This window comes from Madurella fahalii (assembly GCF_045866475.1).
Source record: "Madurella fahalii IFM 68171 DNA, scaffold_3, whole genome shotgun sequence".
In the NCBI taxonomy this organism is placed as follows: Eukaryota; Fungi; Ascomycota; class Sordariomycetes; order Sordariales; genus Madurella; species Madurella fahalii.
The window spans coordinates 3,632,217-3,654,370 of NW_027263973.1; the positions used below are offsets into that span (position 1 = coordinate 3,632,217).

General features: G+C 53.5%; 7 protein-coding genes across 7 annotated transcripts; 5 read left to right on the forward strand and 2 right to left on the reverse strand.

The window, feature by feature from the left end:
* Positions 1 to 3,126: 3,126 nt before the first annotated feature.
* MFIFM68171_06533 (uncharacterized protein) lies at positions 3,127 to 3,756 on the forward strand (the record flags this gene model as incomplete). Its single annotated transcript, XM_071061953.1, has 2 exons — positions 3,127 to 3,533; positions 3,609 to 3,756. The coding sequence occupies 2 exons, from the start codon at positions 3,127 to 3,129 to the stop codon at positions 3,754 to 3,756; spliced, it is 555 nt and encodes a 184-aa protein (XP_070918054.1).
* A 2,135-nt stretch (positions 3,757 to 5,891) lies between these two features.
* MFIFM68171_06534 (uncharacterized protein) lies at positions 5,892 to 7,983 on the reverse strand (the record flags this gene model as incomplete). Its single annotated transcript, XM_071061954.1, has 5 exons — positions 5,892 to 6,204; positions 6,529 to 6,765; positions 6,823 to 7,088; positions 7,349 to 7,647; positions 7,716 to 7,983. 5 exons carry the CDS (start codon positions 7,981 to 7,983, stop codon positions 5,892 to 5,894), a joined length of 1,383 nt encoding a protein of 460 aa, XP_070918055.1.
* A 278-nt stretch (positions 7,984 to 8,261) lies between these two features.
* Positions 8,262 to 10,017, forward strand: MFIFM68171_06535 (uncharacterized protein; the record flags this gene model as incomplete). The annotated part of the gene is made up of 2 exons (XM_071061955.1): positions 8,262 to 8,648; positions 8,707 to 10,017. The coding sequence occupies 2 exons, from the start codon at positions 8,262 to 8,264 to the stop codon at positions 10,015 to 10,017; spliced, it is 1,698 nt and encodes a 565-aa protein (XP_070918056.1).
* A 578-nt stretch (positions 10,018 to 10,595) lies between these two features.
* MFIFM68171_06536 (uncharacterized protein) lies at positions 10,596 to 11,945 on the reverse strand (the record flags this gene model as incomplete). The annotated part of the gene is made up of 2 exons (XM_071061956.1): positions 10,596 to 11,707; positions 11,771 to 11,945. The coding sequence occupies 2 exons, from the start codon at positions 11,943 to 11,945 to the stop codon at positions 10,596 to 10,598; spliced, it is 1,287 nt and encodes a 428-aa protein (XP_070918057.1).
* Positions 11,946 to 12,592: 647 nt separating this feature from the next.
* Positions 12,593 to 13,618, forward strand: MFIFM68171_06537 (uncharacterized protein; the record flags this gene model as incomplete). Its single annotated transcript, XM_071061957.1, has 2 exons — positions 12,593 to 12,954; positions 13,021 to 13,618. The coding sequence occupies 2 exons, from the start codon at positions 12,593 to 12,595 to the stop codon at positions 13,616 to 13,618; spliced, it is 960 nt and encodes a 319-aa protein (XP_070918058.1).
* A 2,645-nt stretch (positions 13,619 to 16,263) lies between these two features.
* On the forward strand, positions 16,264 to 17,850 carry MFIFM68171_06538 (uncharacterized protein; the record flags this gene model as incomplete). The annotated part of the gene is made up of 2 exons (XM_071061958.1): positions 16,264 to 17,315; positions 17,367 to 17,850. The coding sequence occupies 2 exons, from the start codon at positions 16,264 to 16,266 to the stop codon at positions 17,848 to 17,850; spliced, it is 1,536 nt and encodes a 511-aa protein (XP_070918059.1).
* Positions 17,851 to 20,430: 2,580 nt separating this feature from the next.
* On the forward strand, positions 20,431 to 21,821 carry MFIFM68171_06539 (uncharacterized protein; the record flags this gene model as incomplete). The annotated part of the gene is made up of 3 exons (XM_071061959.1): positions 20,431 to 20,512; positions 20,628 to 21,642; positions 21,773 to 21,821. The coding sequence occupies 3 exons, from the start codon at positions 20,431 to 20,433 to the stop codon at positions 21,819 to 21,821; spliced, it is 1,146 nt and encodes a 381-aa protein (XP_070918060.1).
* Between the last annotated feature and the right edge of the window lie 333 nt (positions 21,822 to 22,154).

Here is a 22,154-nt window from a genome sequence, read left to right on the forward strand (position 1 = left end):
GACCTATTCCCCTGGTTCGTCCTCTGTAATCGTAATGTCGGCGAACTAGCCGTTCTGGACATGATTCTTCCCGAGATGAGTTGTACCGCTAGGGACTCGAGTAGCTCGCCGAGGCGATGCCCGTGACCGATATCATAGCCGTCCGACCACTAAAGCCAGCGGTAGTCAGGTAAAAGAAAAGGTTAGTAGGGGCGGACGCGCCAATACTTTAGTCGCATCACCGTTACTCGGTATATCAGTCTATGACGTACCTCTACCCAAGGCTTGCGGTAATTATTCATGCCAGGTCAGAGCGCCGATACCAAGCTAGACCCCGATCAAACACAGCAATATGAGGTTTCGTAAATACGAAACGTCTTATCAGTTGAGTCCCCCTACCGTATCTGAAGCCAGGGCGAAAGGGAAACTTATTCACTTGTTTGAATCGTGTACGGGACCGATTGGGCATCTGCGTGACTCCCAACCTGATCAGTGTCCCGGGGCAAGTACTCTGCAAACCAAGGCCTTTCACAAAGCAGCAAACCAGCCCAAGCCTGCTCTGCAGCTGCAAGTCAATATCCGGTCCAATACGGTCGGCACGCTCAGCAGGTGGCCGTACCTTATAATTTCGCTTCACACCCAACGGGACGCATTCACCTAGCCAAGGCGGTTCTGGTAGCGGCCGTCAAGCAGTTTACAAGCACGCTAGCCGAATCAGGCATCTCTACGGCCGCTCCATTACCAACACAGAGACTGGAGCTGGACAGCCCACACGATGCCCGTCTAGACGAGCTTCCAGACACTCGAGCTCCTATTTAGTCCTCATGCCCGACGCCAGCACCCCGCTCTACAACCGCATCGAGCACTGCAACGACGTCAAATACAACAAAGCACACCAGTCTATCCGAGACTATCCTCGTCTATTGTGACAGCGTCTCCGAGGGGCCAGTACCGGCCTTGCTATACGAGGAGACGCCGCTTCTGCGCCCGGCCTGCCAGGGCGTGTACCCGCCGGCGGAACGGAAGAAGAGGCGCCCGCGTCTGACCATCGTTCTAATTATCAAACGATACTACACGCGTTTCTACGCAACATGGGAAGGGCGGTTGACCGGGGCGCAACAGAGGTGAGGTACTGGGGCTTCTTTTTGCAGTCGCATCATCGCATGCTGTTATTCAGGGCACGGCGAAGGCGGCGCAATTCTTTGTACTGCTGGACAAGATCTTCCGCACGCAGTACGCCACGGCTGTGACACCGCCGTGTCAGAATGTTGCTGATCTGCTCGGGGAGCTGACCCAGAGCATGTGATACACATACAATACACATACAGGAGGCTTACCAGGGCGGTGAGCGGTATGCGCGGCGGCGTACTATGCCGATGTAGTTTGTGGGCGGGTGAGGCGCTATCTGAGCGGGGCATTGAGACCCCTACGCAGTTGGCGGTGGGCATCGTTCGTGCGGAGCCTGCGGGGATGAGGAACGAGGATGTCCTAATCCGTGCGAGATTGAGGGATCCGATTGTTGGACTACATCGTAGAACCGGGATCGATCAAGTTGTTAGGAAACGGAAAGGGACCCGAGCGATCGCTGCACCTACCGTATTCCACCCCGCTCGCTGTCTCTCTGTCTGTTGGCTTGTTCAAGGACGATAAATAAGTTATTTCCAACCTCTCCGCCCAAGCTCTTCGGGGATTAGTGGCCGGCAACAAAATCTATATCCTCAATCCGATACGCTGCCCAGTGCTAGTGGAGCGAAGGTTAGAAGATATTACCAGTCCGTCGTAGTCCGCTGGTCCCGCTTACCGAGAGTGAGGAGCCCAGTCCCGAGGAACCCGGCCAGTCCGATTCAACGTTGAGAAAACAACTCAAAACACTGGATTTCAAAGACTCGAAACTGCAGTGATAAGCACCTTGCCTACAGACGTAAGTAGCAGCCACATTAGGACCTAATCCTGGGGAATGGGCCGGGCCTGGAAGGAGAGATTGGTTATTTGCAGAGTAAGGTACCTTTGCCATTCACTTTCATTTTCTCGTTTACCCCTTGCAAACCCAGGCGCTTCATGGTCCTGGCGAACAAAACTACATGTGCAGCCACCGTTCGGTTTGGCCTGCATTTCTCTTGGTCTTTTGGCATCCACCCAACTGATCACCATTTTGGGCCCGTTCCGCCCACCTCGAACTGGCCATTGTCACATGGGTATTCCAGAAGGTTGGGGCACGCCGCGACGGTCTCCGCGCTGCCTACCAAATTGCTGCCTGGCTAACCTCTTCCGGAGCCTGTCCGGCGCCGCCACCATAGTCTTACTGCTTGAGATGTGCACCAGACCATCCATGACGCGTCTAGCTCTTCCCGGCCTTGTCATTTTCTGCCTCGCCATCCACTGCTGCGGCCTCGCCTCTACCTTTGCTTCATCCTCCCGTTGTGTTTTGCTAACGCAACCTTGTCGCTAACTGTACCATCAACTTCGCCACCCCGACATGGAGCTTTACCTCCCTACCCCTACGCTCTACACTAGCTACTTGACGGTGGTATACAGCACGGATTGCCGAGCGAGTCAGCCCACGTATTGAGTGTGAGCAATGTAGGAGAGAAAGGTGTTGTGTGACTTAAGTGCAGGTAATAACCGTGTACGAATAAGCTTTGTGGTGTTTGATTACGGACTGAAATTAGCAACGAGCTGTTTGGGTTTTCTCGGGTTTGCCACCCCCAAGCTCCCAACCAATCTCCCGGCCTGCAATATATACACGAGACACCCCGTGAGCCCGTTGATAAGCAGATCTCCGCCTGAAATTGAACCAATCCCCAGATACTGCGGTAAAAACTCTGGTACCCGGGGGTAAAAATGCACCCCGCCAGTGCCTTGCCGTGTTGGCATCTGCCGGCTGTGTGCGTCGGTCAGGTGCAGCCGTTCAATTTATCCTCGTCGCCTCATTGCTCAATCCAGTATGGGGTTTCTCGGCTGCTTGGCTGCTTCACTTTATAAACTTTATAGCTCTACGGGGCTTATCGTCTGTGCGGGAATATCTCCAATCCGTCGCGCAGGTTAAAGGTCCAGCACATGCTGCTCCCGTCCAGGATGGGCATTCAAGACGACCGCACTTCAGATCCCCGCTTGGCAGCCTGAGCCATTCCCTCGACGCCAGTAAACATGTTTCTCTCGTGGGGGCTCGTATCCGCCTGCTTCCTCGCCGTCGGCGCCGTTGCTCTGCCGGCTGGACAGTCAATCCCCGGCTCCTACGGTACGCTGATCAAGCGTGGCGCCTTCGACGTCCAAGAATGCATCAATGTGTCGACGTCGAATCCCCGATGGGAGATCTCCAACCTCGCCTTCACCACCATCAATTACAACACGGGTGGCAGAACCGGAGACATAAGATTCAATTTCTACAATCCGGCTGTCGAGACCACGACCGCCTGCACGGCGGAGAACATTGACATGAGCGGCGGAAGCAAGCTCTGGCATGACTGCAGCGTGGTCGGCACCGGCTTCCAGTTCAGCTTGACCGACTACGGCCTGAAGCTTAGGGGCACTTGGTCTTGCGGTGATGACGAAATGTGAGTTCATTTGAATACTACTTGCGCACATCGAGGCCGCAAGTTGGGTGGCTCACACAATCCCCACCTTTGTAGAAGCGTCTTCAACGGCGAAGGAACCCTCTCGTCCTCCATCCTCATCTGCGACGACTATCCCTTCGAAGCACGAGGATGGCAAACTGTTTGCCAGATGGCGAACGGCATCGTCCAAGTCAGTCTCTCTACGCCAACAGGAAAGTCTTAAGTCTTTGTCGTCAGGAACACTAGCAATGCTAGTTGGGGGTTTCTCCGGGTTGCAGCTATCAGTTTATCTTTACATTGTGGTCTACTTTGTTTTCTTTGGCTCGGTCTGTTGTAAGCCAAGATGATCCTGGATTGGCCAGCATATTCTGCGACAGCTCTCTTATCATGGCACCTGAACAACAACTGTATTGGCCTTTGCTAGGACTGTCCAAAGTGCTGGCACTGTTATACTGTAGTAATGATTGGCCCCAACTCGCAAGATGCAGATTACCGGTGTCGCACTGCCTAGGCGAACTACGGGCCATTCAACCGCCTGTTTCGACCGCGGTGTCTCCCTGAATTAGTCTCACTATTCGTCGAGAGAGTTGGTACTCAGGCCTTGGAATCTGTCCACCTCCGGTCCCGTGGCGCGGAACTTGGGTCACTGCGCTCCTGCAGATCGGGATTGAGGATAATTTCGCACCACTCTCCCTGTGTTTTCCTACTGCTTGTTGATATAAGTCTTTCATCCCGCGCAAAATGGTTCCGTTTCCTATGTGTCTCATACAGCGCCAGACAGACCGGCAAATCCTGTAGGGGTAAAGCGGTGTAGGAATAATAACAACAATAATAATAATAATCGTTAGATCTCTGACTTTCCACTACAGGCTTGCTCGAAGCAAAAGCTAATTTAGTCTTCTAGAGCGGGTGGAGTTGCGACATGGAGCCATGCGATCACGTCACGATGCCTTGGGGGAGAAAACCTGGCCCGGCCGCATCATACCTCATTTTCAACATAGAAGTACGAGACAGATCATTCGACAGCGGGTAGGTGCCAACCTACAAGCTTAAGACGAATATGCCGTGTAGGACGTCACGGAGACTATATTTGTGAGCCTTGGGATATCTGCATTCTCATGTCCGGGCGTGCCCAGAGCTGCTGCATTCAGGATAGCGCGCCGCGAAGGCACATCAACATCACAGTCCCCACACTCACAAATGACAACCACCCGCGCTTTAAGAGATGAGCACAGGACAGAGCTGATTGTGCTAAGCTGTTTGACGGCCTCAACAACACATCAATCAGCGCTATAGCTAGATAGAGTGGTACTAACTCTTCCCTCCGTTTTGGGCAGCGTCGGTATCTCCCAGCATCGAGTGATCGAGATTGCTCAAGGTACTCTATTTCCAACCCCCCCCCCCAATCCACCCAAAAAAAAGTAAAGTTTCTAGATGTTGGAGAGCTGTAATTCAGGCTTTCAGCTGTTCCTGAAAACACTTAGTTTGGCACGGTCTGCTTGTATTTCCTCTGGCTGTTCATTACCATTACACGATTGCTCATACTAGCACCTTACCGGACGCTACCAGCCTAGTATATCCCCCGCACCCCTTTTATCACGCTCCAATATCTGTCGATCTATTCTGCTCGGCCCTCTCGGCCCTCTTCTGTCCCAGAGCGCATCCCCTAGATCCCTTATGCAAGCAAGTTTGTCGGGGTGCTCCTTGCCTAGTACCTTCTCCTCAACTCTAATATCCACTGGTACATCTGCTCGTCCTCCTCATGCCGTTGGGTGTCAAGTGGAGCTATGGATCTGCTCATGCTGGTAAGTGTTTACGCCTTCAAGTTGTCTAAGGAGCTTGCTCGAACATACTGGCACGGTGTCTTCCAACCGCGCAACGGCGGCCGTGAGTATTTCTTTCTAATAAGATAGACAGTGCGTTCAAGACGTCTAGTGTGACCCGTCGAACACCCCAGTTTGTACCCTCTAACCACGCGACGACTGACGTAAGGACATCGTCGGATAAGCTAGACGGTAACTTCAAGACATTTAGAGTGGCATCTCTAACACCCTACTAGTCTATACCATCTAAACACACGACTACTGATGTCTTAATCTCGTTAGATACGCTGGGATGTGTCTGCATGATGTCTAGGACGGCCTGCCTAATATCCCGATTCGTGTCCTCTAACCGCGCGGCTAAGAATGTGAGGATACCGTCGGATAAGCTAGGCTGTGCCTTTAAGGCGTCTAGGGCGGCCCGTCTAACATCCCGGTTCGTATCTCCTAACCGTGTAACTACTGATGTAAGGATCTCGTCGGATAAGCTTGACTGTGCTGTCAAGACGCCCAGGGCGGCCCGTCTAATCTTCCGGTTCTAATCTTTTAACCGTGTGGCTACCGATGTGAGGATCTCGCTGGATAAGATGGGCTGTGCCTTCAAGATGACTAGGACGGCCCGTCGAATATCCCAGTTCGTATCTTCTAACCGTGCGACTACTGATGTAAGGATCTCGCCCGATAACCCCGACCGTGCCTTCAAGGCGTCTACGGCGGCCCATCTAATGTCCCGGTTCCTGCTTCCTAGCCGCCCGACTACTGGTATGAGGAAATCGTCGGATAACCTGAACCGTGCCCTCTGGGCATCCAGGGCCGCCCGTCTAACATCCATAGCGATAGCGGAAAGTTCACTGTGGAAAGGGAGGTCATTGGGGGCGACCGTTTCAGGCAGACCGACATCAGGCGGAGATTGATTACTTTCGCCGGTGCCGAAAAATCTTAGCGTCTCATGCCAATGTGCAGTGCTTGAAGTGGCTCTGGAACAGTTCGGTTGGTTTGAACCAGGTCGGTTCGCGTCGTCGGCGTCTTCACCGGTAGACCTAGGGAGCGAGAATAGAGAAAAACGCTCCAAATGTCTTGCAATATGGCTATTCAACTCTCGGGTGGCCGTGAAAGCTGCAAGACAAATAGGACAGCACCTGGTCAAGGAACGTGTGGTGGATGCACTGCCGTACATGGGCAATACTGTCCTGGCGCCGCCGCTGTCATCGGGATGCTCGGATGCTAGGTGCATTTTGTCGTCGTCCACACGGCGGAATGCATCGGCGGGATGCTCTGGGTAGCGGACAACATGGCGATGCATTGAATCTTCGTGCTGGATCCAGTCTTTGGTGCTGTCGAACAGCTGATCTGGGTTTCTGCACTGCTCGTAAGTGCACATGTAGGGCCGCAAGTCATGTATAATATGGGCTCTGTTCGTAATGGATCAAAACGTGGTTCTTGAACATTGCCCAGGGCCGCACGCTTACCTCCATGCCCTCTTAGACACAAGAGCCCCTGAACAAACAGTGAAACAATACGGGCACTCGAAGGATTTGCCGTCGGACAGATGGTCAGGTGGGGGGGGGAAACCTAGGTTATCTTCGCCTGGCTGCCGATTCGGGGCCGAGTACTCGGAAACCGAGGTATTGGTCGCTCGGTCGTTCCTGAAGGCAGGCTGGGGGCCATTCGGGTGACTCGCCGTTGCCACTTGTCGGCTAAGTTTATCGTGCTCGTTCTTCCAATATGCGAACTGCTGTCTGCGGCGTGTGTTCGCCCGCGCTATGCGGTGAACTAGAAACGATTCGGTGCTTGTTGAGTGTTCATGTTTATACTGCGAAAGAACTGTCCGGATCGGCTCCATACCCGCTCTGACTGGCAATCATCGGCATGGTTGGAGGTCGGTTCTCAGATCCGCTCTGACTGGCCATCATCGGCATGGTCGGAGGTCGGTTCGATGGCTGGGTGATCTGCTCGGGCCTTCGATTTACGACACTCTAGGAACAGAGAACTGACGTAATCGTAGTCGAATTCTTTGAAAACGTCGAGGAGGTTCACTCCGGTCTCTGGATCAAGGACTCGATGGCGGGACACTTTGGGCGATGTGACCCTGGAGGATGGATTGCAGATCCAGACCGCCAGCTTGAAGAGCCGATCAATCGGATCTCTGACTCCTTCGAGGAGTAGGTCCGCGTCTGTGTCGTCTTGGGGTGCGAAACTCTCGTCAACACCACCCAATTCATTGCTTGGGTTTATCGGGTCTTCAAAATCTCGTCCTGGAGAGATTGCGGATGTGCCGTCGAAGTACTCGAGAACTGGTATCAGGGTGAAGGGTCAGCGAGACGATTCCGTTGGTCCAAACGTGTACTGGGAAGGAGCGTACCTTCAATAAGAGCGTCGTTGAGACTGGTAATGAACCTTGATATCGCGAGCCGGATGCTTTCTGCATCCCTCACCCGATAGTCCAGAGATGCGTTCCCCAAGACGAAGACACCAAGGTTGACGGTCCAAAGTTCGAAGCGATCTGCCTCATTTGCCAACTTGATTGTCAGCAATTCATCTCGTCTGGCGTGTTGGGAAGTCTGCATGAGGGCTTTGACGCTCCCAAAAAGCTCTACCGTACGAAAACCGGCATTAGCGAGTGTCTCCATGTCTGCCAATGTGCTTCGTTTGCGTTTACGGTGAGAATGAAGAAATCAACACTAAGTACCCAAGGTAGATACCTGGCCGACATCGTATCCATTGGGCATTACCCCCCACCCGCGTTTCTCCGGCGCCAACATTTCTCGTTCGCCCAATCCAAGCCCAACGCCCTCACCCGGTTTCTCTACCCCGCCCCAGAGTTTCCTGATGAAGCCTCAACTCTTTGGGCACATTTCTTTACATCCCCAACATAACAATGCTTCATTGACCCGCCATTCACCGCTCTATGTCCGGGTTTGAAGTTGCAGGTGTCGTCCTTGGGGCGCTTCTCATCCTTATCTCGGCAGTTGAATGGTCGAAGAAGGGAATAGCAAGAGGGATTATCTTCTTCAGGAAGCGCCGGTACGTCGAGAAGCTGGCCCTGGCTCTGCTCTCACAACGACAGCACCTTTCCGAAATCATTAAATCGATTCTTATTAGAAGTGGATGTAAGGAGGTATCCCGACTAGAGGATGACCCCATTGGATACCTTAAGGATGATGCTATTCGGGACCAAGTCCTGGACTATCTGGGGGAGGAAAATTTTGCCGCATTTAGTGGGTTGATCCTACACTGCCGTCAGATTATCAAGGGGGTGGCTATGAAAACTGCAGGCCTGGTGCCTACCATTCATGTGCGGCTCTCAATAGGCAATTACCTTCCGGTATGACGCTAACTAAGATCTACGTCAGGGCCCTAGTGATGATCTGATCCGCATCATCGAGGAGAACCGGGATGCCAAGCGCAAGCAAATGGGCCTGATGCCAAGGGTCAAGCTCATGTTTGGAGCGGAAGAACTTAAAGAGGTCACAAAAGAGCTGGACGAGACGACCAACGCCCTCTTCCGACTCATAAGTTTAGTATCATCAAACCGACAATCGCTTGGGCTTCGAGCATCCAGAAGTGCCCTCCGTATTGCCGAATCTCTTCGTCGGGCTCACAAATCTGCCCCCTATCTTTATTGCGCCATCTTTCACTCCTGGGGGGGCAAATGTCACGAAGGACATGAGACCAGACTGTTTCTGGAGGACCGAATTTACGACAGGGTTGCGAGCCACAGATCGGTTGGTGGGCCACTGGCATTCCCACTGGTCTTTCTCACTCCTCCCTCGGAGAAGAAGAGGGTCTGGCATGAAGCAGTCATTAAGGTACTTGGCGATGATGAGGATAATGGCTTAACCCCGTCCCATATCCCTGTCAATCAGCTACCCGAAGCTTCCCGACGCGTGACACCCACCATCACCGGGGCTAGGCGTCCTCCGCCCCAGATCATGCCGGTGGAGAATATTTGTGCTGTGATCAACTCGGACCGCCATATCGCCTTTGTTCTCACCAGACACCACAGAATCGGAATGTTGGGAGCAGATGACTCTGGGCTAACCGCCCCCGCCCAGCCCACCAAGACATCTCTGATGGAGCTTTTCTCTGTCCACTCGGGCGAGCGGCGTGGTGCGTCGATGCCTCTAAGGCGCCGGATGCTTCTCGCACTCCGGCTAGCGTCAAACCTCCTCCAACTGTTTCAAGCACACTGGCTTCCCAACGCGTGGTCCCACGAAAACGTTTTCTTCCCCGTCGCGACAGCAGCAGATCAGGGGAGTAGCCCTGACATTGACTTCAGCAGACCATTCATGTCGGCGCCATTCACCAAATACGCCAAACACACCACACAGCCACAACCGCAGCCAAAAACAGAACCTAAAGTAGCTCTCCTGGAGCTGGGTATTCTCCTCCTTGAGATTTGGCATGAAGAGACGCTGGAGATGCACTTCTCATTGGGAAACCCTCCCACTGGATACTATGAGCGTCTAGCGAAGGCAGTGGAGTGGTTAGATGATATGAGCAACCCGCCACCGCAGTTATACATCAAGGCTGCTTGTCATTGTATCATGGGTATGATCGGGGGTGAGGTGCAGCTTGGGCGTTGGGACGGCAATGATTTCTGGAACGCCGTTTGCGGGGATATCATCGAACCACTGTTTAAGAACTGTAAGATGTGGCGATGATCGCAATGCTACCTCGTGTTCGAGGTAACCAGGCGGACTGAAGCACGTACGAAGCCAGTCGGAGAACAAGCTGTTGGAGCTTTTGTTATGAGAAATCCAAACCAACTGTGAATATCGCTCTTTCCCGTCGTAAAAAACTCGCAGCTGGTCCCCAGTTGCCGAGTCGGTGTTGCTCAGCTAGTGGAGAGAGCTCAGTCGGCAACGATACTATTTTCGCACCGATGCGGCTAAGGCTCAACTCATCCCAGTGTCTTACCCGCACCGACCAGCTGTTATCCGAATCAATCAACTACCGTCCTCCAAGATATGAACAGTATCGACGCAAGTGGCTTGGAAGTGCCTGGAGTCTGATGAGCAACGATGTTAGTGCTGCTCCTACTTGCTGTGACAAGGCGGGAACGAACCTTCCAAGGCTGGCCGTCCGTCCACAAGATATCCAGTCCCATGCGGCTGAGTGGGCTGCCACAATATCTTGCAGCGTACTGAAGTCTTTGTCTTGTAATGTTGGCCATCAACCGCTGTTGCAAGTCTTTCGCATGGTAGGCCGAGAGGGAGCAAGGTCGCTGACAACCCCTCACTCAGGTCCCCTCCTGGGTCTTATTCCACGCCTCAAAGAACTGATTATCATATTTGGCCATGCACTTGACACCCTCGGGGGGCTCCAGCTGCCACTCAACCTTCTGGTCCGTCCAGCCGTCGCCGCCCACCCAGCGCGACGTGTATCCCTTGGCCTCCTTGATCTTCTCGCCGGCCTCGTTCGAATATTCAAGATTGACCGTCGGAACTACGGCGATCTTGCCATAGCCGTGAAACCACAAATCCTTGCAAAACAGCTGCGGCTCGCCCTGGTAGCATTCCCCTTCTCTCGGCGACCGAAACCTAACCGCATCCTCCATAAGCGGCGCGGCGGAAAACACAGCGGCTCCGTTCCAGCACGAGAAAACCTGGAACGGCTGATGCGCAAACAGCCGCGCTTGGGTACCCGGGTCGTTCCAGAAGAGGTTCCAAGCCGAGTTCCAGTTGCCGTCGGGCGGAATCTCAAAGAACGAGTCCCCGTTCATCCCGCGGGCGATCCAGACGTCGTAGAATGTGGGATCCCGCCCGACATAGGTCCAATCCATAGCGCACGTCATGTCTGCGCCGAGGAAGCGGCGCTGGTACGCTAGCTCGAGGATATCGTCGGTACAGATTGCGACATCGTTGAGGAAGATGATGGTGGTGTCGTTTGCTGAGTACTTGTTGGGGTCTGTCGAATCGAGGATGGGTTGGAGGGCCATGTTCCGGAGTTGGGCCAGTTTCTCGATCCGGTTGCCTTCTTTTGGGTTGATGTCGCTCGTTTTGAAGTGGTAGGTCGTCCCCAGCGCATCCAGCTCCGGGCGGAGAGCCGCTAGGACCTCGTCCGTCCCGTCGTCCGAGTTGCCTTCGACGATCGACAGAGCGCAGTGCTCCGGGCCCAAGAAGCGCATAGCTTCAACCACGCTACCGATAAGGCGTGGAAGGAGAGGGAGGCATTGACGGAGGTCTAGCGCGAAAAAATACCGGATTGATGGGGTGGAGGAGCCCTCGTCGCGCACCAAATCTTGATACCGAGATTTGTCCGGTTTGGTGCAGCGCAGTCTAGGTAAATGGGTCGCCTCTGGGTCCATGATCGCCTGGACGTAGGCTGCCCTTGTGTCCGGGGCCAACGTGTCTGCGAGGAATGGTTAGGTAGGCAACCCATGTGCGCGCACTTGCAGGCGATGCAGTTACTTACCATTGTGTATCCCTCCGTGTTGTTCCGGGAGGCGAGTGGTTGCTGGCTCGTGTGGAGGAGAAAGGTTTGCGAATGATGACGAGAGGAAGGCGGGTCGGGGGAGGCCGGCATAAAGAGTAAGGGCGACAAATAACAGACAAGCCGCTGGCAGGGCAAGAAGCAAGTGTTTTCGCATTGCTGGCGCAGTCAGCAGCGGATAAGGTCGCTTCACATTTGGAAACGGAGAAATAAAGAAGATGCCAATAGTAGATTTCGCTCAAGGGTTCGGCTCGATTCGTGACATTCCTTCTCGGCTCGCGTTGCCGCGAAAGTCAATGCGTCGAGCACCGGGGAAGCCAAAGGGGTAATTGGCTAAAAGAGTGAGGCAAAGGGGAAATGAAATGAAAAGCAATGTTTGTTGGGTTCGAGTAAGCAGCACAGCCACAGCGTCCATACTCTCCCGTTGTGACAGGAGTCCAGGACCAATAGCATCCTGAGACATTCCCGCAACATGCAAGGGCTTACCACGCTTCCATTGACTTGGACCAGGACCCAAGCATCCAGTTAGGGGCCCTGGTGCATTTACTGTATCTCTCAAGATGCAAAATCCGAGCCTCGTCGACTGCAAATCCGGTTGGCCCCCACTGGGGCCGCCGCGAAGCTGCATCGATGCTGAATCACATAAGAGAATTGCGAGCATGCTGGTTCCTGGCTGGCGTGAGCTTGTCCTGTGCTGCGTTTTTCACTCCTTGTTGCTCGCCTCAGCCCACAGTCTTTCCTGCTAATCAATTTAATCCTTACTACCACATTGGCCTCGCCACCGTCGCTGATGACCAGACCCCGATGACCTTATTCATTATCCACCTTCTTCTTGTGTTTAGCATCATCAGGCAGGCTGATGCACTCGCATTCTTCGGTCGGCGGCCTTCACAAAACAATGGGACAACCTTGGCCCTCGGCAAGAGGCAGGGCACTGCGATTGCCACAGTACTCGCCACCATTTTCGAAAGTGGTGATGGCTCCATGACACGGACAGCGAATCCCGGCTTCGACATCCGAGTCGACCTCCTAAACGACCTCTTCGGATTTTGCCCGACCACCGTCATTACAGCGACCGACTGCGGTCTGGCAGGGAGTTGCGTCGATGGTTTCGGTTGTCTCGATGGTTGTGGATTCACTGACAGACCCTTGACAACATTCACTTGGTAAAACAATTTTGAGGCTTGGTCTAGCCGGAAGTGTCTAGAGTTGTCGCTAACACTGGTGCACAGCTCCCAATCTAACGAACCATTCTGCTCAATCGCCCGGTTGACTCTATCTGGTAACATCGGGCCATTTACCTACATCGGCTGCGGCCGGACCCCGACGACCGTCGAGTACTATGCCTTTACAACGGAGCCCACATCATCAAGCCCCTCAACAATCCAGGAAACAACAAGCCTTCCATCACAAACACCCTCCACCCTGCCGTCTGCCACTATCTCGACTCCCCGAGCCCCAAGCGGAACCGATACTCCCGCCAATTCGGCCTCGTCAGGCACCGGAGACGGTGGCGGCGGCACGCCCCCTGATAACACCGGTGCCATCATTGGTGGTGTGGTCGGCTGCGTGGCACTACTGTGCGTGTGTGGGGTTGCCATTGCTTGGATCATGCGCCGAAACAAAGGTAGCAAGGTTCCTACTGTGGCTCCGGCTTCTGGTCCCGAGCCAGCTTCAGAATATATGGCAGAGCAAGCGGCCTACAAGAACGGAGGCTGGATGCCGCGGGAGCTCTCAGTCGGCCCTGACAACATGCCACCTACTGAGCTGCCTGCCCCATCTATAACACCCGTCGAGCTTCCTGGCTACTACCCGAACGGTGGGCGCTGAGCATATGTTGTATTTCTGGATGGCGGCGTCGGTTTTTGGGAATCTAAGTCGTTAATTACGGTGGTGGTTGTTGGCCCCCTGATTTCACCTGCAGCTATGCGCGGGCGTACAGCACATTTTGGGCTAGCCCGAAGGTTGGATATACATACAAAAGCCCAGGTCACCGGCGATAGGAAAACGCCCCTAACAACGTCGGCGTTGGGCCATTAAAAATGCCCAGTGCCATGGGCTCATGGTGAACCTGGCATACCGCAAATCTGGGTGATCGTGGCGCAACCCTCTCAGTTGCCCTTCAAGTTGGAGCATTAGATCGGCCACCACAGCCATACTGATCTCTTGGTAAAAGTGACCAATATATGCGAGGTCCTTGCCGTCGAACTCATTTACTCGGTTGGCAAGCATGCTTGCACGAACTCCGCCGCGTGATTTGCGAATGTCGGCGAAGGAGTGCCATACAGGATCTGATAGCAATACATGTCCGCCGGACTCGCTCATACTTGGCGGGCAAGGCCGATTGGCCAGGTTCTTTCCCGCAGGCAGCGCTGGTGGAACCTTGACCATGTCCAGCGCTTGTATGAACGGAGTCTAGGGGGACTGGATGTCAACGATGTACTACTAGATCACCCTATGTTGGCTATTGCAGGCTCGCCCCTTTCTCTTCAACTTCCTCCACAGCTGTCCGATTCCCTTGTCCCCTAATCTGTGCACTACCAAAGCTCAAGTCGATAGTCTCGTTCCTCATTCTGCTTACGGCAAGTTTCTCTGAGCGGACGTCGATCTCCTTGGCGTCTGCTATAAGTTCGTTCCACCGCCTGTTCATTTTGGGCTACAGCCTTGTTCGCGGTGCGGTCCATAAGCACTTCTAGTTGCCGTACCCTCCCTGCCGATCGCTGTCTTTCCTGTTTGCAGAATTGGAAATTCCGTCACCGGGCCGCGGCCGCTGGTATGGTGATCACTTACAGTGGCAAGGGGAAAATCGGAGGTGACGCGGTTTGTGTGTTGTTTCTGGCTTCTTCGTCGTGGATTACCTGGAGAAGTTTAGGTTACTGGCTTGATTCTGGGCCAGCTTTTGGGTTCCAAGCGGATAGGAGTTGAGCGTGGGTATGTCAGCTATAGAGGGCAGAGTCGGGGGGTGACATGGATCATGTGCGGTGTTATGGCTTTAGGGAGTTCGGATACCTCTATGGTTTGTTACCTTATGCTTGCCAATCGTCCATTGAATTTGTATACCGCATCCTCAACCGCACGATGCGTCGTTTCCCGTCCGATGTCTAACCTCGGGAGCGGTCTATTTAGATTTAGCCGCTCTCGGCCCGTGACGCAGGTATATGGGACGAAAGAGCTACGTCCGCGCAAGCGACCAAATCTTGGGGCTGCACTCTTGGGGCAACTCGCAGTCCATTAATCTCTCGTTCCCTGTGCTAAATGGCCGGCCTTCGCAGAATGGTTCTTCGGCGGTGAATGTATTGACATTACTAATAGCTGAAATGGACAGCTCGTAACCTGTTCCTCAATATCTATAACATTGTTTGACGAGCCTGCTGTCAGTCTGTAAGAGTAGAATCTCTCCTGATGTACGGCTGTAATAGCTGATTTAGTAGACTCGGCTCTTCGCTCGCCCGATGTTTTCCTGGATGAGATCCCGTACGCGTTCCCGAACCGGGGCAGCCCCCGTAACGAGTATAAACAGCGTCGGCGATAGAGACCGGAAGGCGTTGCCCATTCTACTTCGTTTATACCTATCGAGTCCTCTAGAACCGTTCTGCGTGTTCGCGATAGAGATGTATTTTCGGCGCTAGGATCCTGTCCTTTGTTGTTGGTAAATAGTAGTTCGGGAGCGCCCTCGTCGGCTAGCCTAGTAGGCCGGCCTCTGACCTCCTTTTTCCAACGTGCTTCCCAAGCCCTGTTTAACACTTCCTCTGCTGTAGAGTCTTGATCCTGATCCTGATCCTGGCCCTGGCCCTGGCCTTGTTCCCGGCCTTGGCTTACCCACTGGCTAATAGTAATAGCAGCTTTTTCGGATACCGTTGGCTGTTGTGGCAATGGGGCTCTACGGCCCCGCCTTCGCCCCTGGAACCTCTTATATAGCCTATTGCAGGCCCTTTGGATCAGGGAGCTGGGTGGGCGTCTTGGGACCTCTGGGCCTTGCCCGGCGTGTAGGAGAGGGGTCTGTAGCCGGGCTTCTATTTCAGAAAACGTAGACAGGAGAATTCTAAGATACAAAAAATCGTATGTTATTCTAGCACCGAAATCGCTCTTTCTACACCATCTTATTTAGAATTGACGGGTCGAAACATTATCATCAATGCATGACACCCAAGCCAAATCTCTTGTAACCTTACGTTTACAAAGTACATGACCTGTACGTTTGTTTTCCTAGTAAGGCATAGGTGGTATCAAGCTAAGAAACGTTTCCTGAAATTACTGCAAGTAACAGACCACCCCACCGCAGAGTCTCCAATGTGGTAGATGTGCACTCAAGGTTCTCTACAGGGATAAAATTATAGGCGAGGTAGACGTTATTGCGCTCCACTTCCAGTGACACCCACCAAACACATGAATACGGTACGTCGCACCCTCTGCCGCTCCCCGAGATCCTAACCATTTACCGCACCTCTCTGTGTACGTGATCGTCCTGTCAATACATGGCGCGCCTCGTGGTCCTCGCCGCTCATATGCTCCGCGCAGTAGTGTGGGTTTTAGCCGAGAGCCACAACTCTACCAAGCTCGTCCTACCTGCGTCCGGAAGTGCCCCAACCGCCTGCAGCCTCCTGTATAACAAGTACCCGGACCGGACGTTGTTTGGGGGCTCTACGGGCTACACGTTCGAGACTAGGACGCAGTACTGGTCCGCCAGGGCGTACCAAGACCCGGCCTGTGTCTTCGTGCCACAGAACGCCGAGCAAGTCTCCCATGCCGTCAAGACTTTGACTCGGACCCGGACACGCTTTGCGGTCCGTGGCGGCGGTCATATGCCCGTCGTCGGAGCCAACAGCATCGGCAATGATGGCGTGCTCCTCTCAATGTCAGGGTTGGACTCACTGGGCTTGTCCAAAACCCGCACTGTCGTGTCTGTCGGGGCCGGCAACCGCTGGCGAGACGTCTACAGCTTCCTCAAACCGCACTCGCTGGCCGCCGTTGGTGGCCGCGTAGGAGGCGTCGGTGTCGGAGGGCTGATCCTTGGCGGCGGCATATCTTTCCATTCAAGCCAGTATGGCTTTGCAGCCGACAACGTCGTGCGTTTGGAAGCTGTTCTGGCCAGCGGCGCCGTCATCGAGGCCACCGCTGACAACGACCACGCGGACCTATTCTGGGCGCTCAAGGGTGGCGGTAATTCTTTCGCCATAGTCACGCGCTTCGACCTCCGTACCGTTCCCTCCCCGAGAGTGTGGGTGGGCATCTCTCAGTACAGCGACGTCGACAGCACGGCGTACCTCGATGCCGTCTACAACTTCGGTCGCCACGGCGCGGCTGATGCGAAGGCTGCCATCATCCCCACCATTCTCACGTTTCCATCAACCGGCCGCACTGCTTACGCGGCAGCCCGCTTCTATGATTCTGAGACGCCACCTGCCGTCGCCTTTGAGAACTTCACCGCACCCGTTATGGCGCCCGTGAACGACACGTACGCGCTACAGTCATTGGCCGCTCACGTTCTCGCTGCTGATATACTTCAACCTATCGGTGTTCGTCAAGAGTAAGTCCGCTGAGATGCTAGGGTCAGGGCACTGCTGATCCTGTACTCAAGATTCCGCGTCCTGTCGATCCTGGTTGACCGGGACGCTGTATCCTACGTACATGATACTTTCATCGCAGCCACAGGCTCCCTCGCTGGTATCGCCGGCCTCACGGCCTCCATCACGTTCCAGCCCGTCACCGCCAGCTTTCTCAGGCGTGGGCTCTGTTACGGTGGTCCGCGCCCGCAAGGTGTACTCGCAGCCTCGGCGCCGTACCTTTGGATCGTCCAGAACCTCTCCTGGCTGTCTAGCCAGGATGATGCCGCTGCTGTTGCTTTTATCGACCACATCACAGCCGAGCTCGAAGAGGGGCTGGTATCCAAAGGCGTTGCCGGCAAGTATCTGTATCTCAACGACGCGGGATCGGGCCAGCCAGTCTTCCAACGCTATCCGCCCCGGAATCTCAAACGTCTAAAGGCTATTCGTTCCCGTTACGACCCTCGCAGAGTTTACACAAACCTCCTAACTGGGGGTTGGAAGGTCCTTAACGCCTAAGTGCCGGTATGGAGATTTGTGTCAATAGCCTTTTCTATCTTTCAGTATAATTGGGAATTATCTCCTACGTTAGTCAATTCGGATCTCCGTTACTACTCGGGCAACATGTCACAAACCAACCACATATTTGGGATAAGAGGCCCGGGCCAAGGGTGCGCTAACTAGTTAGGAGCGAGTAAGCTACACCATGTAGAGCACAATCAAGAGATAGAGCACATAGCCAGACAACCAATCCGGTATGCAGGACACCCCGAGCCAATCGTTGAATGCAGATAGAAGGCCAATCGGAATCAAGGAAGCGTGATCTGTAAGATGATAGACAGAGCATGTAAACTAACTAGGAAGTCAGTTAGTATATAGATAGTCATTAAGAGGAACTTCAGGAGTGCCTCGCGATTAGTATAGAACAAATGTATATAGATGTCCTCTCTCTTGGTCCTGCTTTGCGTCTCCATGATTTACCTTCACGAAGTAGTTCTAAAGTCCTTTTAGTATTAGTTCAACACGAAGGAAGAGTATTCACTGTTATCTCGAAGACGTATGTTCAAAGCTGACATCCCGAACGGACAAACTAAGCTCCTTCGGAGGCTCTTTTTACATTTTTAGACTGACGTTTATAGGTAGTGGTGAAGTAGAATATATTAACTAAGCCTCGAGTTCTAATAACTCTCAGTTTGGTATGAAAAACAATCAAACCCTCGTTACATTGATGATGTAAAAGCAGTTATCGGCCTTACAGCTAATGCCACTGGATATGCCTGAAGTGGGGTTATCCTTTACCTCGGATGTCTACTCAGCTGCTACGCTTTTCAAACACCGCTGGAAGCAGAGCCACAAACGCGTTTAGCTAGCTAAGAAGATTCGCAACGCGTTGGTGAAATAGTAGTCGCATAGGATTACACCACGGTAGAGTTAGGAAACGGAGTAGGGAAACGGTATAATATAGAAACTACGTAGGTACAAGGTCGATTATTTGGACACGTAACCTAAATTCCACTGAGTCAGCAACTTGCCCTAAAAGAAATTGAACTACCAGGTTCAGAATCACGTTTTCACGCTCATCATAATAACAACAGCTTCTGGTCTCCGTTGTTGTTCAAAAGGTATGCTTTCTTATCTTCATAACTGCCAGTTCTGGACCCTTCTAAGCAGACAGAAAACTTCTATAGGCAAAATGCCATGACCTGTGCTCAGGGGCATCTTACGTACGGCGTACTACGGGCTATTACACTAAAGAAGAGGTATAAGACAACCATTCATGCGAAGCTGCATGAAATATACATAGCCGGGTTTGGGAGAATCATGTTGAGCTTTCTCAAGCTGCCATTGGAGTTCCTGCGAGCCAATATACGCGTTGCTTCTTGGCTGAACTGCCTTCCTTAAATAAACTCCCTCTCGTACTTCCTTTTATAGTAGTTGCCTCGGAATGCTTTGTCAGAGACGTAATCCTTTACTCTTTATATTCTGGCTGATGAACTATCTTTGTAGCCACAGAGCCACTTCTTAAGAAGAGAAATGCGTCCTTCGCTGAACTTGTACGTTAAGTTGTTCTCCATTGGACCTGGGTTTAGTCTGTCTAACTAAGGATAATCTGTCACAGTTGCCGTTGTGTATGATTCAATAACATTCTGACGCGCAAAAGCGATGCAGCAATTGCACTCTAGCAATTGCACCTTAAGTATGACACCTTCGGATTCGGATCTTGGGTGCGGCACACTCTAGAACAGTATACCGTAACTAACATGGCTCAGCATGAAAACAAGTTTACCTCTGATCATCGTGAAGTGATGTTGCCCACCGGCAATGCAGGCTGCCGAAGTTGCTCGGCGGGCTCCCATCGCTGCCGATGTGGTTGTCAGCAGGACCAGGGTGAGTGGCCGGACCCGCCCCTTATCTGCCTCACCACCACCGGTCACACATCACCACCCGCGGAGCCGCACAGCCGCTTTAGTTCCGCTTTCAGGGCTAACCCCCGTCCCATTAGCACACTTTCGTCTGGGAGAAACACTTTCTCTCGCTTTGTCCACGAAATCTTTGCCAATTTCCATCCAATCGATGTCTACCTCCTCCTTCATGTTTGCTATTCACGGGGATCCCCAGGTGAATGCCTCGATGTTAAAGGACGCCTGAACTACAACAAGAATAGCTAGCATCTGGGAGGCACAGTATTATTTTGTCGTAAAATAAGAGTGAGCTAAGCTATTGTAGAATACAATCTATTCACTATATCGAAATTAGGACCGCGTAACTTGTTGTGAATTGGAAAGTAGTGCGACCCTGCGAAAGGGGGTGCAGCTGCACTTGAAATGTTGGGCTTCCCTCTCTCACTCACAGTTTATCCTTTCCCGCGGGTCCTTTCCTCGATTCCTTTCCTCATTCGCTTCCTCTATTTCGTTTCTCGATTCCTTTCCTCGAGATTCTTTCTTTTGCTTCTACTCTCCCTTCCTTTCCTCACGCCTTACTCCTTCCTGTTCTTCCATCGCCATCGCCAACATCACGCTCGCCTTGCAGTCGTTTTATCTTCTTCTACAGTTACAATCGACAATACGGCATTGGAATATTCTCAGAACCATCTTCAAAATGGAAGACGATCGGTTTGCCAAGGCGCCCGGAGGGCCTCCAGTGACGCCGAAGAACAAGAACGACGACGACGACGACATCGGTGAGTTACCGTTTTCTTCGCTTCAGTCTTTATGTCCCTATTCGACATCTGCAACAAGACACCCCCTTCTAGTAGGAAGAACCGAAAGAGGAATGCTTACAAATTTCTACCACAGCCGCCATGAGCCCGGAGGTCCGCGCCCTCGCCGAGCTCGCCTTCGAGCACGACGGCGAAGCCGTCAAGATGCAATACTTTAAGGCCTTTCACAAGGGTCACGAGTCTGGTTTCGGCAGCGGATTCCTCAAGGGAGTACGCGAGGGCCGTCGCCAAGTCCTCGCAGGATTTGAGGCCGGAGCCAACGACTCTGAGGTGGCTGCTCCCATTCGCGCCACCAACCAACTCAGCGGAGTTGCCCTGGCACTCCATAACATTGTGTCCACCCCGGTCCGACCGCCCGCGCCCGTTGCGATTACCATCAGCGACTCGTCGTGCTCCTCCCCCGCCTTCGTCACCCAGCGGCGCGACATCTCCGACCCATTCAAGCCCGAGCCCAGCGCCGGCCTGGTGGACGCCGCTCCTGCCCTTCTCCCCGTCCTGCGACTCGGCAGAGGGGGCGCCGGCGCTGACGACGCTCCCGCCCCTTCCGTCCGGTCCATGGCGACGGACCCAAAATTCCCCGATATCATGGACGAACTGGTCCCCTCGCCCCCGCCCGGCACCTACTGCACCCCCCCGCTGATCCCCCTCCCGCCGGCCCCGATCTTTGCCCCGGCCGTCCCAGCCATGATCCCCACCAGCCCGGTGCCGCTCCCCGCCCCCGGCACGCTGTACGGCATCCCGCCCGCCTCCGCCGTCCAGCCCGTCACGCCGGACTTTGACCCCCCGCGTCCCCCCGCGCCTCCGTACCCGGACATGGAGGCACACCATCCTCGCGGCCTTGCCGGGTTCGGCGGCGGCGGCAGCGTCAGGCTGACAGAGAACCCCTGGCGGCTGCTGGTCGGCCCCATCAGCAGCGAGGCGCATGCCGCGTGGTGGCCCGACCAGGGCAAGAGGTACTTCAAGTCCAAGGTGCAGGGCGTCATGCTGTGCCAGATGATGAGGGACGTGCAGGGCAGGTCATACGTAGCGATCCTGTTTGAGAACTCTGTATACGCGGAGCGGGCCAGAGAGGTTTTCACGGGATATGCTTGGTATGTTTGTTTTTCTACTCATTATATTCCTTCTGACAACGGTTTCATCTCTGCCGTCGGCTGAGATGATGGCGAGGTCTATTTTGCTTGAATTGTTGTGATAGTCAAGCTGACGGGTGACGTGTTTTAGTGGCGGCGCGATCATGTGGAGCTGGATCTACAAGGACGTTGAGTACTAAGAGGCGGAGATTGCCGGGCTTACAAGACATCACTCATCTGGAGATTCAATGAGTCTCCTAAGAACGACAGGGCAATGGTGGAAGGGTTTGAGTTTGGGATGCGTGTGGTTGTATAAGCAAAATAGCTTCTATATTTCCGCGTACGCTCGAATACAACCTAAAAGAGCGCATTGTTAAAAGCATAAGAATCCCGGTTCAGCACAGAGATCCAACAATGCTCAAGCCTTCCAGTACCCATACGTTCTTCCCTCGTATATAACCTGCCACGGTGTACCATCTATGCCCTTCAGAGTTCCCGCCTCTTCCAACTCCGAGGGAGTATAACCCTAGCTC